We start from the raw sequence: 15,597 nt of genomic DNA, 5'->3' as shown, positions 1-15,597 counted from the left end.
GGATGCTTTATCCTTGAGCTGGGATTCCAGCTGGTCAAGCCACACCATAAGGGAGCGGGAAGTGCAAGCTGCGGCCACCGCTGGTTTTAGGCCCCCTCCTGCTGCTTCCCAGGAACTTTTTAAGAAAGCATCCGCTTTTTTATCCATGGGATCCTTTAAGACCCCCATGTCTTCAAAAGGTAGGTCAAACTTTTTTGACGCTTTAGCGATTGCTACGTCTAATTTGGGTGCTTTTTCCCAAAAGGAGCATTTAGGGTCTTCAAAAGGGTATTTCCTTTTGGGTGTAAGCAGGGCCTTTCTTAAAGGTTTTTTCCACTCTTTGTTTATTAAGGCTTGTATTTTATCATTAAGGGGAAACACCCTTCTTTTTTTCTGCTCCAGTCCACCGAACATGATATCTTGGACTGATTTTTTAGTGTGGGATTCAGCAAGACCCATGGTACTTCTGACCGCTTTTATTAGGGAGTCCGTTTCTTCTAATGGGAAGCAACTACGACCTCCCTGAGAAGAGGATGATGAAGAGGATGATGAAGAATCGGAGGAATTTGAACTAATCTCCCCGCTATCCGAGTCACTAGAATCAGATATAGGGTTTTTTTGTTTAATTTTTTTACCCTCCTGGAGAGACTTAAAGGTATCTTCCACCTGAGTTTTAATTAGTGTTTTGAGTTCTGTGGCGAACCCCGGAAGCCCTTCACAGAGAGTCTCCTCCATACAGGATTTACATAATCTTTTTTCCCATGAGGCCGGTAAATCTTCTTTACAAAGTGCGCAGATCCTGTGTTTGGACTTCCCTGCGCTCTTCCTTCCCTAAAACAAGCAAGAGAAAGGTAGGCCCTATTAGCCGGAGCATTCACGGAGATCACTCACCACTTGGTGTACCCTCAGTACCGGCTGTGGATGGTCCGTATCAACTGTCTGGTGCTCCTTTGATCCGGATGCAGCACTAGAATTTTTGCTGTGCTGAGATCCAGACAGTGCTCCAGCTCCATGCCGCTGGACATGAGAGGTCCCTTGCCCCTGCTCTCGGCGTTTCTGCTGCTGCTGCGGTGCCTGCGTTTGCTGCGCTGGTGAGCCCTGCAATTCGGGGTCACTCATAGCTGCTGGGGAACTGTTGTGAATTAGACTTTTTGGCTCCCTCTTGTGGTCACTAGTGGTATGACTCTGGGTTTGTCTTTTTTCTGTTTGGCACTCACCTGGGTCGTTAGTCCAGGGGTGTCGCTATATTAACTTCCTGGAACCTTAGTCCAGTGCCTGGCATCATTGTAATCAGATCCTTCTGTTGCTCCTGTCTGCTGGTCCTGGCTCTTGCAAAATTAAGCTAAGTCTTGCTTCTTTGTTTTTTGAGTTACTTGCTTTGCTACTATTTTTGTCCAGCTTGTACTAAATGTGATTTCTGACCTTGCTGGAAGCTCTAGGGGGCTGGTGTTCTCCCCCCGGCCGTTAGACGGTTCGGGGGTTCTTGAATATCCAGCGTGGATATTTTAATAGGGTTTTTTGCTGACCATATAAGTCATCTTACTATATTCTGCTATTAGCTAGTGGGCCTCTCTTTGCTAAATACCTAGCTCATTCTTATGTTTGTCTTTTCCTCTTACCTCACCGTTATTATTTGTTGGGGGCTTGTATCCAACTTTTGGGGTCTTTTCTCTGGAGGCAAGAAAGGTCTTTCTTTTCCCTTCTAGGGTTAGTTAGTTCTCCGGCTGGCGCGAGACGTCTAGAATCAACGTAGGCACGTTCCCCGGCTACTTCTATTTGTGGTGCTAGGATTAGATATATGGTCAGCCCAGTTACCACTGCCCTATGAGCTGGTTTTTTGTGTTTGCAGACTTGGTAGTTATTCCTGAGACCCTCTGCCATTGGGGTCATAACAGTATGCCAGGCCAACATTGAATGTTTAATGCATTGCAGAAGTGGGATATAAGAAAGGAAATTCTGATTTTTTTTTTTTTTCCTCTCTTCCTCCCCTTTACCTCTGAGTGGCTTGAGCTTGCTGCAGACATGAATGTCCAGACCTTGATTACAAGTGTGGACCAGCTTGCTGCTCGTGTGCAAAGCATACAAGATTTTGTTACCAGTAGTCCTATGTCTGAACCTAAAATACCTATTCCTGAACTGTTTTCTGGAGACCGATTTAAGTTTAGGAATTTCAGGGATAATTGTAAATTGTTTCTATCTCTGAGACCCCGTTCATCTGGAGACTCAGTTCAGCAAGTTAAAATTGTTATCTCTTTTTTACGGGGCGACCCTCAGGATTGGGCTTTCTCGCTAGCGCCAGGAGATCCGGCATTGGCAAATATTGATGCGTTTTTTCTGGCGCTCGGATTGCTTTACGAGGAACCCAATCTTGAGGTTCAGGCAGAAAAAGCCTTGCTGGCTATTTCTCAGGGCCAGGATGAAGCTGAAGTGTATTGCCAAAAATTTCGGAAATGGTCCGTGCTTACTCAGTGGAATGAGTGTGCTCTGGCCGCAAACTTCAGAAATGGCCTTTCTGAAGCCATTAAGAATGTGATGGTGGGTTTCTCCATTCCTACAAGTCTGAATGATTCCATGGCGCTGGCTATTCAAATTGACCGGCGTTTGCGGGAGCGCAAAACCGCTAATCCTCTGGTGGTGTTGTCTAAACAAACACCTGATTTGATGCAATGTGATAGAATTCAGACCAGAAATGAGCGGAAAAATCATAGACGTCAGAATGGGTTGTGTTTTTACTGTGGTGATTCTACACATGTTATATCAGCATGCTCTAAACGCCTAACAAGGGTTGTTAGTCCTGTCGCCATTGGTAATTTGCAACCTAAATTTATTTTGTCTGTGACTTTAATTTGCTCATTGTCCTCTTACCCTGTTATGGCATTTGTGGATTCAGGTGCTGCCCTGAGTCTTATGGATCTGTCATTTGCCAAGCGCTGTGGTTTTGTTCTTGAGCCGTTGGTTAATCCTATCCCTCTGAGGGGTATTGATGCTACGCCATTGGCGGAAAATAAACCGCAGTTTTGGACACAGGTAACCATGTGCATGACTCCTGAACATCGGGAGGTGATTCGTTTTCTTGTTCTGCATAAAATGCATGATTTGGTCGTTTTGGGTTTGCCATGGTTACAGACTCATAATCCAGTCTTGGATTGGAAGGCAATGTCTGTGTCAAGTTGGGGCTGTCAGGGTATTCATGGTGATTCCCCGCCGGTGTCTATTGCTTCCTCTACTCCTTCGGAAGTTCCTGAGTATTTGTCTGATTATCAGGATGTGTTCAGCGAGTCCAGGTCCAGTGTTCTGCCTCCTCATAGGGACTGTGACTGTGCCATAGATTTGATTCCAGGTAGCAAATTTCCTAAGGGAAGACTATTTAATCTGTCTGTACCTGAGCATACCGCAATGCGTTCGTATATCAAGGATTCTCTGGAGAAGGGGCATATCCGTCCTTCCTCTTCCCCTCTTGGTGCGGGATTCTTTTTTGTGGCCAAGAAGGACGGATCTTTGAGACCTTGTATTGACTATCGGCTTTTGAATAAAATCACTGTTAAATTTCAGTATCCTTTGCCTCTGTTGTCAGACTTGTTTGCCCGAATTAAAGGTGCCAAGGGGTTCACCAAGATAGATCTTCGTGGTGCGTACAACCTTGTGCACATTAAGCGAGGAGATGAATGGAAAACCGCGTTTAATACGCCCGAAGGTCATTTTGAGTACTTGGTGATGCCTTTTGGGCTCTCTAATGCTCCTTCAGTGTTTCAGTCCTTTATGCATGATATTTTCCGGAAGTATCTGGATAAATTTATGATCGTTTATCTGGATGATATTCTGTTTTTTTCTGATGACTGGGACTCGCATGTAGAGCAGGTCAGGATGGTGTTTCAGGTTTTGCGTGAGAATGCTTTATTTGTTAAGGGCTCAAAGTGTCTCTTTGGAGTACAGAAGGTTCCCTTTTTGGGGTTTATTTTTTCCCCTTCTGCGGTGGAGATGGACCCAGTCAAGGTCCGTGCTATTCATGATTGGACTCAACCCACGTCAGTTAAGAGTCTTCAGAAGTTCTTGGGTTTTGCTAACTTCTACCGTCGTTTTATTGCTAATTTTTCTAGCATTGCTAAACCTTTGACGGATATGACCAAGAAAGGTTCTGATGTTGCTAACTGGGCTCCTGCAGCCGTGGAGGCTTTCCAGGAGTTGAAGCGCCGGTTTACTTCGGCGCCTGTTTTGTGCCAGCCTGATGTTTCACTTCCCTTTCAGGTTGAAGTGGATGCTTCTGAGATTGGGGCGGGGGCCGTTTTGTCGCAGAGAGACCATGGTTGCTCTGTGATGAGACCTTGTGCCTTTTTCTCGAGGAAGTTTTCGCCTGCTGAGCGGAATTATGATGTTGGCAATCGGGAGTTGTTGGCCATGAAGTGGGCATTTGAGGAGTGGCGTCATTGGCTCGAGGGTGCTAAGCATCGTGTGGTGGTCTTGACTGATCACAAAAATTTGATGTATCTCGAGTCTGCTAAACGCCTGAATCCTAGACAGGCCCGCTGGTCATTGTTTTTCTCCCGTTTTGACTTTGTGGTCTCGTATTTACCAGGTTCAAAGAATGTGAAGGCTGATGCTCTTTCAAGGAGCTTTGTGCCTGACTCTCCGGGAGTCGCAGAACCAGTTTGTATTCTTAAAGAGGGAGTTATCTTGTCAGCCATTTCTCCGGATTTGCGACGTGTGTTGCAGAGATTTCAGGCTGGTAGACCTGACTCTTGTCCACCTGACAGACTGTTTGTTCCTGATAAGTGGACCAGCAGAGTCATTTCGAGGTTCATTCCTCGGTGTTGGCAGGGCATCCGGGAATTTTTGGCACCAGAGATCTGGTGGCTAGGTCCTTTTGGTGGCCTTCCTTGTCACGGGATGTGCGGTCGTTTGTGCAGTCCTGTGGGACTTGTGCTCGAGCTAAGCCTGGCTGTTCGCGTGCCAGCGGGTTGCTCTTGCCCTTGCCTGTCCCGAAGAGGCCTTGGACACACATTTCCATGGATTTCATTTCAGATCTCCCGGTGTCTCAGGGCATGTCTGTCATCTGGGTGGTATGTGATCGCTTTTCTAAGATGGTCCATTTGGTACCTTTGCCTAAGCTGCCTTCCTCTTCCGATCTGGTTCCTGTGTTCTTTCAGAATGTGGTTCGTTTACACGGCATTCCTGAGAATATTGTGTCTGACAGAGGATCCCAGTTTGTTTCCAGGTTCTGGCGATCCTTTTGTGCTAGGATGGGCAGAGTTGTCGTTTTCGTCTGCCTTTCATCCTCAGACTAATGGACAAACGGAGCGAACTAATCAGACTCTGGAGGCTTATTTGGGGTGTTTTGTTTCTGCGGATCAGGATGATTGGGTGACCTTCTTGCCGTTGGCTGAGTTTGCCCTTAATAATCGGGCTAGTTCCGCTACATTGGTTTCGCCATTTTTCTGCAACTCTGGTTTCCATCCTCGTTTTTCCTCGGGACATGTGGAGCCTTCTGACTGTCCTGGGGTAGATTCTGTGGTGGATAGGTTGCAGCAGATCTGGAATCATGTGGTGGACAACTTAAAGTTGTCACAAGAGAAGGCTCAGCGTTTTGCCAACCGCCGCCGCGGTGTGGGTCCCCGACTTCGTGTTGGGGATTTGGTATGGCTGTCTTCTCGATTTGTTCCTATGAAGGTCTCCTCTCCTAAATTTAAGCCTCGCTTCATCGGTCCTTACAAGATATTGGAAATCCTTAATCCTGTGTCCTTTCGCTTGGATCTTCCTGTGTAGTTTGCCATTCACAACGTGTTCCATAGGTCTTTGTTGCGGCGGTACGTTGTACCTGTGGTTCCTTTTGTTGAGCCTCCTGCTCCGGTGTTGGTTGAGGGCGAGTTGGAGTACGTGGTGGAGAAGATTTTGGATTCTCGTCTCTCCAGGCGGAGGCTTCAGTATCTGGTCAAGTGGAAGGGTTATGGTCAGGAGGATAATTCCTGGGTGGTTGCCTCTGATGTGCATGCGGCCGATTTAGTTCGTGCCTTTCACGCTGCCCATCCTGATCGCCCTGGTGGTCTTGGTGAGGGTTCGGTGACCCCTCCTTAAGGGAGGGGTACTGTTGTGAATTAGACTTTTTGGCTCCCTCTTGTGGTCACTAGTGGTATGACTCTGGGATTGTCTTTTTTCTGTTTGGCACTCACCTGGGTCGTTAGTCTAGGGGTGTCGCTATATTAACTTCCTGGATCCTTAGTCCAGTGCCTGGCATCATTGTAATCAGATCCTTCTGTTGCTCCTGTCTGCTGGTCCTGGCTCTTGCAAAATTAAGCTAAGTCTTGCTTCTTTGTTTTTTGAGTTACTTGCTTTGCTACTATTTTTGTCCAGCTTGTACTAAATGTGATTTCTGACCTTGCTGGAAGCTCTAGGGGGCTGGTGTTCTCCCCCCGGCCGTTAGACGGTTCGGGGGTTCTTGAATATCCAGCGTGGATATTTTAATAGGGTTTTTTGCTGACCATATAAGTCATCTTACTATATTCTGCTATTAGCTAGTGGGCCTCTCTTTGCTAAATACCTAGCTCATTCTTATGTTTGTCTTTTCCTCTTACCTCACAGTTATTATTTGTTGGGGGCTTGTATCCAACTTTTGGGGTCTTTTCTCTGGAGGCAAGAAAGGTCTTTCTTTTCCCTTCTAGGGTTAGTTAGTTCTCCGGCTGGCGCGAGACGTCTAGAATCAACGTAGGCACGTTCCCCGGCTACTTCTATTTGTGGTGCTAGGATTAGATATATGGTCAGCCCAGTTACCACTGCCCTATGAGCTGGTTTTTTGTGTTTGCAGACTTGGTAGTTATTCCTGAGACCCTCTGCCATTGGGGTCATAACAGGGAACGCTGGCTGTACTCCATTAGAGCAACTAGCCAGGGAGTCAGGCTTCATTTAAATATTCTACGCGCCGATTTCCGCGCGCTCCCCGACGCTTAGCAGTGCGCATGCGCGAATCCCAGCATGCCCCGCATTGTCCCAGCAAGCCCTGCGCCGCCCAGAATGCCCTGTACCGACCAGAAGGCATTGCAGCACCCGCGCGTGCGCATTACCACCAGGAAGTCCAGCAACATGCCGCTGGTGTCTCCTGATGCGCTGTTCGAGCGTGCATTGCCGCGCCATGCTCCACCTATGGAGGGACCCCTCACAGTGGAAATCGCGCTGGTGTGCCATGTGGAACCCCCACAAAGTGAGGATTCCTCTAGGAGCCGCAGCGCTGCTGCTGCGGCCCACGCTCACCCTAGAGACCTACTGATCCCAGCGGTGGCGCTTCGGGTGGCCCAGCCTAGCCGAGGCAGGGAACCCCCGCTGCCTGAACCGGTCTGACTGGCCCCGGAATCCAACGACGATCTGAGGTAAGATCTGCTGCAGGTCCCGTCAAGGACAGGAAACCAAACTGATGCGGGAGAGAGGTACCGCCTTTTTATCTGTAGGTTTCCTGTCCTTGATGGGCGGATCCCCTCTGATGTCTTATATTCCAGGTTCTTCAAAGTAGCCACCTTTTGCTTTGATGACTGCTTTGCACACTCTTGGCATTCTCTTGATGAGCTTCAAGAGGTAGTCGCCAGGAATGGTTTTCACTTCACAGGTGTGCCCTGTCAGGTTTAATAAGTGGGATTTCTTGCCTTATAAATGGGGTTGGGACCATCAGTTGTGTTGTACAGAAGACTGGTGGATACACAGCTGATAGTCCTACTGAATAGACTGTTAAAATTTGTATTATGGCAAGAAAAAAGCAGCTAAATAAAGAAAGAAACGTTATTGGCCATCATTACTTTAAGAAATGAAGGTCAGTCAGTCTGAAAAATTGGGAAATCTTTGAAAGTGTCCCCAAGTGCAGTGGCAAAAACCATCAAGCGCTACAAAGAAACAGCTTTCCCCCTCTGGTGCAGAAAATTGCGCGGGAGCCCACAGCATTTTTTTCCGTTTTGTTTTTTTTTAAAATTAAGCGCTCATTAAGAAACATCGGCCTTTCTATTATATATCTATGGCTATATCGATCTATAGATATAGAAACAAAAAAGGAACAGCACAGTATAATACTTATCTTCGGGTGCAAGGCTCCTAGACAATCTGTCCAATGATTATCCAAACTTCATAGAATTCCAAGAAAGAGGCAGCACTCCATTGTTTCAGTGGGAAAATGTGCAGGATTTTGGCCCATTTGTAGCCGAAACGTCGCCCAGACATGTGGGTTGATTGAAATCCTGCACATTTTCCCACTGAAACAATCGAGTGCTGCCTCTTTCTTGGAATTCTATATTTATAGATAGATATATCTATATATACATGGATGTATTTATCCATATGTCTGGCTGCTTTCACACATCAGGTTTTTGCCGTCAGGCACAATCCGGATCCGTTTTTTTCTCATAGAGTTGTATTCGCGCCAGATTGCGCCTGATGGCCACACGTTTCATCTGTTTTATGCCGGATCCTTCAGAAAAGTTTTCGGTGGATGGAGAAGACATACAGAAGAACGTTTTTTCTCTCCGGCGAAAAAACGAACAGCGACGGATCCGGCGAAAAATGTATGAAACTGAGATGTGAAATGAAGAATCCGGCCTCCGAATCCGGTTTTTCATGTATTTTTTCCATTGAAATCATGCATATCTTTCATTCTCTCTCTCTAAAATAAACAAAAAAAATAACGAATCAGTTGCATCAGTTTTTCACTATTTGCAACGGATCGGTTTTTTTCAAAAATTCGCCGGATCCTGCCTGATGGATAGATGTAGATATATATATGGATAGTTGGGCTACTTTCACACATCAGTTTGTTTCCGTCAGGCAGGATCCGTTGAATTTGTGGAAAAACAGATCCGTTGGAAATAGTGAAAAACTGATGCAACTGATCCGTTTTTTAGAAAGAGAGAACGGAAAATGTGCATGATTTCAATGGAAAAAATTCATGAAAAACCAGATTTGGAGGCCGGATTCATAATTTTACACCTGTTTCATACATTTTTTTGCCGGATCCGTCGCTGTGCGGTTTCTCACCGGACAGAAAAAACTTTCCTCTGTATGTTATCTCCGTCCAGCGGAAAGTTTTTTTTTACGGATCTGGCAAAATCGGATGAAATATGTGGCCATCTGGTGCAATTCGGTCACTAATACAACTCTGAGAAAAAAAAAACGGATCAGGCGAAAAAAAAAAGATCCGTTTTTCTCAAAACTCGCCGGATTGTGCTTGACGGCAAAAACCTGATGTGCGAAAGTAGCCTAACTATCCATATATCTATCTACCTCATTCCTTCTATCTATGTATCTATCTATCTATCTGTCTATCTATGTGTGTAATGGAGTGTGGGTTGGACAAATGTAAGGCTATGTTCACACGCTGCGGGTTTTGCTGCGGACCCGCAGCTGTTTTGCAGCTGCGGGTCCGCATCCTTTTTCCATGTAGGTTACAGTACAATGTAACCTAATGGAAAACAAAACCCGCTGTGCCAACGATCCTTTTTTTCTGTGGAAAATCCGTGCGGATTTTCTGCAGAAAAAAAGAAGGACCATGTCACTTCTTGGTGCAGAATCGCAGCGATTCTGCACCCATAGAAATGCATTGAACCGCTAACTTCCCGCATGGGGCTGTGCCCACGTTGCGGGAAGTTAAGCGGATAATGTGTGGGTGGTACCCGGGGTGGAGGAGAGGAGACTCTCCTCCAGGCCCTGGGAACCATATTTGAGTGTAAAAAAAAAGAATTAAAATAAAAAATCATGCTATACTCACCTCTCTGCGCTGCCCGCGGCGTCCGGTCTCAGTTGCTGTGCCGCGGTCACATGACCGTGATGACGCTGCGGTCACATGACCGTGACGTCACGAAGGTCCTTGTCAGCACAGCCGCTTGCAGCGCCGGGGAGATCGCGACGTCAGAGGGTGAGTATAGCCAATTTTTATTATTTTTTACATTACTATTGATGCTGCATATTGCTGCATATGCAGCATCAATAGTACAGCAGTAATCCCGCAGCGGAAACCGCGGAACAAACCGCGATAAATCTGCAGGGATAACCGCAGCGGTTTTGCCCTGCAGATTTTCAATTCCGCTGCGGGATTAACCCGCAGAGGAACCCGCAGCGTGTGAACGTGGCCTAAAAGAGGAGGTTGGACAAGACATGACAAATCTTTTTTTTTTGTTAAATAATACATCTTTATTTTAGCTTTCAAAAACACATACAAAACCACATAAAAAACCGCGCAAAAAACGCGTCAAAACCGCATCAAAAACACACCAGCGTTTTCTGCCAAGACCTGCGGATTTAGTGCAGAAAAATCTGCAGACAAATCTGCAACGTGTGCACATACCCTGACAGTCAATGGAGCAGATCGTTATTCTTTCAGATGGAGCCATGGTCCCCTAAGCTGGCATCCTGTAAAATGTCAAATCTGTTTTTCTCGTGATGGAGCCATGATCTGGCAGCTATCCTGTAGAGTGTTCCTGGCTGTGGTTTTGTAAAGAGTCTCTGGTGATTTGGATCTCTGGGCTCTCTTGGTTCTCTTGATGTCTTGGCTGTCTGGTTGTATATTATTAGAGACATATTCCACTTATATAGCTCACAACTGTTGTCATTCAAGCCAGCATCCAGAGGTCAAGAGGAATATGTGATGAGGTTACCTCGCATTGTTTGACTACTTAATTAATTTGCATAGTTTTTAATCCTTTGTTTTGAAAGTCAACAAGCCATAGGACCCAGACAATGGTCATTCAACAGATTAAAGGTACCTTCACTGATGTAAGAGACAAACATTAGCTATTCAAAATGATCAAAAATCAATGTTTAAGACTAATATATGACAACAGTGTATGGTTCTTGACCAACTGAAGAACAAATGCATAAAATCAAAACTCAAACATATAGATAACAGTCTATTCCTCCTGGCTTACAGAAAATAGACGTGTGGGTAATTAAGATGAAAATGCTGTGTCATCACACCAGATTTATATATTTTTTTTATGTTTGGCTGCTGTCACACACAGATGTTTTTTATTGCAAAAACTGCATCACTACATTTTGAGAGCTATAATTTTTCCACAGTTTTGCTGGCAGAGTCATGTGAGGGCCTGTTTTTTGCAGGATGAGTTGATGTTTACTGGTATAATTTTCGGACGCATGACATTTTTTGATCGCTATTTAATCCCATTTTTGGGAGGCAGAATGAGCAAAAAAAAAAGGTTCTCATTTTTCTTTTTTTATGCTGTTCCGCATGTAGTAAAATTGGTAAGGCAGTTTTATTCTTCGGGTCAGTACGATTTCAACGATACCTCATTTATTTTTTATGTTTTAGTGTTTTACACAGTAAAAACTATTTTATTCCAAAAAGAATCGCTTTATTATGAGAGCTATAACTTTTTTATTTTTCTGCTGAAGGACCCATATGACGGCTTATTTATTGCAAGACAAGTTGATGTAGATTGCTTTTTTAAAATCGCATATTTTTACACATTTTGTTCAGCAATATGATGATAAAGCATAGTTTTTTGCCTTTTTTTTTTTTTTTTTTTTTTTTTTTTTTACGGTGTTCACTGGAGGGAACAGTGGGTTGGTTTTATAGGGACTAGTGGGACAGTTTTATAGGTCGGGTCATTCCAGAAGGGGCAATACCAAATGTGTACTTTTTATTTTAAACATAAATAAATGTATTTATTGGATTAATTCTTCTTTCTTTTATTCTTTATTTTGTGATTTTAAAAAACATAATTTTACAATTTATTAACTTTTTACTTTTACTTTAACTGTATAATGACAGATTGCTGATCAAGCTGACCACAGCGCCATATCCGTATAGCGGTTTGTGGTAACTGTTATGACCTGGTGGGTAAGGAGCAACATGGGACGAGCTCTGAGGAGATGGTATCTTTACTGACCGCAGTTCCTGAACCTAACACAACACTAGAAGTAGCCGTGGAATGTTCCTGTCACTCCCTAGACATCTCGTCACAGCCGGAGAACTAGCTACCCCTAAAGATGGAAACAGGAAAGCTATCTTGCCTCAGAGAAAGTTCCCAAAGGACATACAGCCCCCACACAAATATGGACTGTGAGTGGAGAGGGAAATGACATACACAGAATGAAAACAGGATTTAGCAAAGGAGGCCACTTCGCACAGTATCCTTTCCTATTCTGTCTATCTAGTTAGGTCAGTATTAAAAGCTAGAAAAATCCATCACAGAGTTTACAAAAAGTCTCCACACCTGACTAATGGTGTGGAGGGCAAATCTGCTTCCCCAGAGCTTCCAGCTTAACTGAATATTGAATACTGACAAGCTGGACTAGAGCAAACATAAAATGAGCTGAATGATTAAGTCCACAGCACGAGGACAACAAATGAACATGCAAGGACTTATCTTTGCTGAACAAGGAAATCCAAGGAGAGATCTGAATCCAACCAAGAAACATTGACAGCTGGCACTGGCTGAAGATCAGAGCCAGGCTAAATAGCAGAGCAGGAGAGACGATCAGTGGAAGCAGCTGCTAAGCTAAATCCAAGGAGCAGCAGTTCCACTTAAAACCACCGGAGGGAGCCCAAGGGCAGAATTCACAAAAGTGCCATTTACAACCACTGGAGGGAGCCCAAGAACGGAATTCACAACAGGTAACACAGCTCCTGCAGAATCTTATATGCATATGGCAAGTCTGGAATGGGTTAAACAATGCTGTCTATGAATGGCCAAGGAGCCAAGTTGTGCCCTTTCATATACTTGTCTCTTCCTACAGAGACAATAGGAGAAATTCCTTCTAGTACAGACCAATTGATATGCTTTCACACTAGTGTCGTACGATGCACGTCGCAATGTGTAGTTTTGGAGAAAAAACGCATCCTGCAAAATTGCTTGCAAGATGCGTTTTTTCTCCATAGACTTGCATTAGCGACGCATTGCAACGGATTGCCACACGTTGCATCAGTCGTGCGACGGATGCGTCGTGTTGCGTCGAACCGTCGGCACAAAAAAAGTTACAAAAAAACCACTGTCGTGTCCGCCAACTCCGCCTCCCCGGACATCACAACGGGGCAGCGGATGCGTTGAAAAACTGCATCCGCTGCCCCGTAGTGTTTTTTTAATTTTCCACTGCATGCGTCGCTACGTCGCATTGCGACGTGCGTCATACGACGCTAGTGTGAAAGTAGCCTTAGCTGAGAATCCAGGAGCTAAGGTGCCAAGATTGAAACCTACCTCCAGCAAAAACCCCTTTGTGCTTACAATATTGGTATATAAAGTTTCACCCCTTTGTCAACTAAATATAAAAGTCTACTGCCTTATTGATTTCCCTTATTATTTATTTCCTTCACTCTCTACATGTGTCTTTATAGATGATGAATTGAAGAAGATATGATTCCCAGGAATAACATTTCCCACATTCTACCCTGTATGAATTCTCTGATGTGCAACAAGTTTTGAACTCGAACTATAACATTTCTTACATTCTGGACATGAATATGGATTCTCTCCTGTGTGACTTCTTTGATGCTTAAGAAGATGCGATTTCTGGCTAAAACATTTCCCACATTCTGGACATGAATATGGCTTCTCTCCTGTGTGAGTTCTTTGATGTGTAATAAGATCTTTTCCCTTGGTAAAACATATCCCACATTCTGAACATGGATATGGCTTCTCTCCTGTGTGACTTCTGTAATGTGTAATCAAATTTGACTTATGGTTAAAACACTTCCCACATTCTGAACATGAAAATGGCTTCTCTCCTGTGTGACTTCTGTAATGCGTAATCAAATTTGACTTAAGGTTAAAACATTTTCCACATTCTGAACATGAAAATGGCTTCTCTCCTGTGTGACTTCTGTAATGCTTAATCAAATTTGACTTAAGGTTAAAACATTTTCCACATTCTGAACATGAAAATGGCTTCTCTCCTGTGTGACTTCTGTAATGCCTAATCAAATTTGACTTAAGGTTAAAACATTTTCCACATTCTGAACATGAAAATGGCTTTTCTGCTGTGTGACTTCGCTGATGCTTAAGGAAATGTGATTTCTGATTGAAACATTTCCCACATTCTGGACATGAAAATGGCTTTTCTCCTGTGTGAATTCTCTCGTGTATAAGCAATTGAGATTTATATTTAAAATATTTCCCACATTCTGAACAGGAAAATGGTTTCTTCTCTGTGGGAATTATTTGATGTTCAACATCACTTTTGCGGCTTTCATTTTGCTTAACAGTCTGTGATGAATCCAAATAGGTGACTGATTGAAAAGGCTCCGATGACTGATTTTTGCTGTGAAGGGCTGGAGGTATAGCTGGAATAATGGCATGCTTTTGATAGGTATCTGGTTTGACACCACAGTCATCTGCCAAGAATAAAACTGATTTTATTATTTTTCAATATCAATGCCTTATATTTTATATAATTTCTAGATACAGTATAGACTAAAAGTTTGGACACACCTCATTTAAAGATTTTTCTGTATTTTCATGACTATGAAAATTGTACATTCACACTGAAGGCATCAAAACTATGAATTAACACATGTGGAATTATATACTTATCAAAAAAGTGTGAAACAACTGAAATTATGTCTTATATTCCAGGTTCTTCAAAGTAGCCACCTTTTGCTTTGATGACTGCTTTGCACACTCTTGGCATTCTCTTGATGAGCTTCAAGAGGTAGTCACCAGGAATGGTTTTCACTTCACAGGTGTGCCCTGTCAGGTTTAATAAGTGGGATTTCTTGCCTTATAAATGGGGTTGGGACCATCAGTTGTGTTGTACAGAAGACTGGTGGATTACACAGCTGATAGTCCTACTGAATAGACTGTTAAAATTTGTATTATGGCAAGTAAAAAGCAGCTAAATAAAGAAAGAAAAATTATTTGCCATCATTGCTTTAAGAAATGAAGGTCAGTCAGTCCGAAAAATTGGGAAAACTTTGAAAGTGTCCCCAAGTGCAGTGGCAAAAACAATCAAGCGCTACAAAGAAACAGTCTCACATGAGGACCGCCCCAAGAAAGGAAAACCACTGCTAAAGACAGGCAACAAGCAGAAGAGACTTGTTTGGGCTAAAGAACACAAGGAATGGACATTAGACCAGTGGAAATCTGTGCTTTGGTCTCATGAGTCCAAATTTGAGATCTTTGGTGCCAACCACCGTGTCTTTGTGCGACGCAGAAAAGTGGAACGGATGGACTCTACATGCCTGGTTCCCACCGTGAAGCATGGAGGAGGAGGTGGTGTGATGGTGCTTTGCTGGTGACACTGTTGGGGAATTATTCAAAATTGAAGGCATACTGAACCAGCATGGCTACCGCAGCATCTTGCAGCAGCATGCTATTCCATCGGGTTTGCGTTTAGTTGGACAATCATTTATTTTTCAACAGGACAATGACCTCAAACACACCTCCAGGCTGTGTAAGGGCTATTTGACCAAGAAGGAGAGTGATGGGGTGCTACCAGATGATCTGGCCTCCACAGTCACCAGACCTGAACCCAATCGAGATGGTTTAGGGTGAGCGGGACAGCAGAGTAAAGGCAAAAGGGCCAACAAGTGCTAAGCATCTCTGGAAACTCCTTCAAGATTGTTTGAAGACCATTCCCGGTGACTACCTCTTGAAGCTCATCAAGAGAATGCAAAGAGTGTGCAGTCATCAAAGCAAAAGATGG

The 15,597-nt window shown here is 44.1% G+C and overlaps 1 protein-coding gene across 2 annotated transcripts in view; it reads right to left on the bottom strand.

Annotated features, from left to right (window-relative positions):
* The window catches only part of LOC143767734 (uncharacterized), a 464,270-nt gene that overhangs the window by 335,784 nt on the left and 112,889 nt on the right, over positions 1 to 15,597 (bottom strand). The window contains exon 6 of one of the 2 annotated variants that reach the window (XM_077256236.1): positions 10,115 to 14,287. The exons of the other annotated variant lie outside the window; for it this stretch is intronic. Coding sequence (XP_077112351.1) covers positions 13,341 to 14,287 — 947 coding nt within the window. The 3' untranslated portion in view covers positions 10,115 to 13,340. Of the gene's footprint in view, positions 1 to 10,114; positions 14,288 to 15,597 lie in introns of those variants that run through there. 2 annotated transcript variants of the gene reach the window in all.

Source organism: Ranitomeya variabilis, chromosome 4 (assembly GCF_051348905.1).
Source record: "Ranitomeya variabilis isolate aRanVar5 chromosome 4, aRanVar5.hap1, whole genome shotgun sequence".
Taxonomy (NCBI): domain Eukaryota; kingdom Metazoa; phylum Chordata; class Amphibia; order Anura; family Dendrobatidae; genus Ranitomeya; species Ranitomeya variabilis.
The sequence above is the reverse complement of the archived record's forward strand: the minus strand, read 5'-3'. Positions and strand labels throughout refer to the sequence as shown.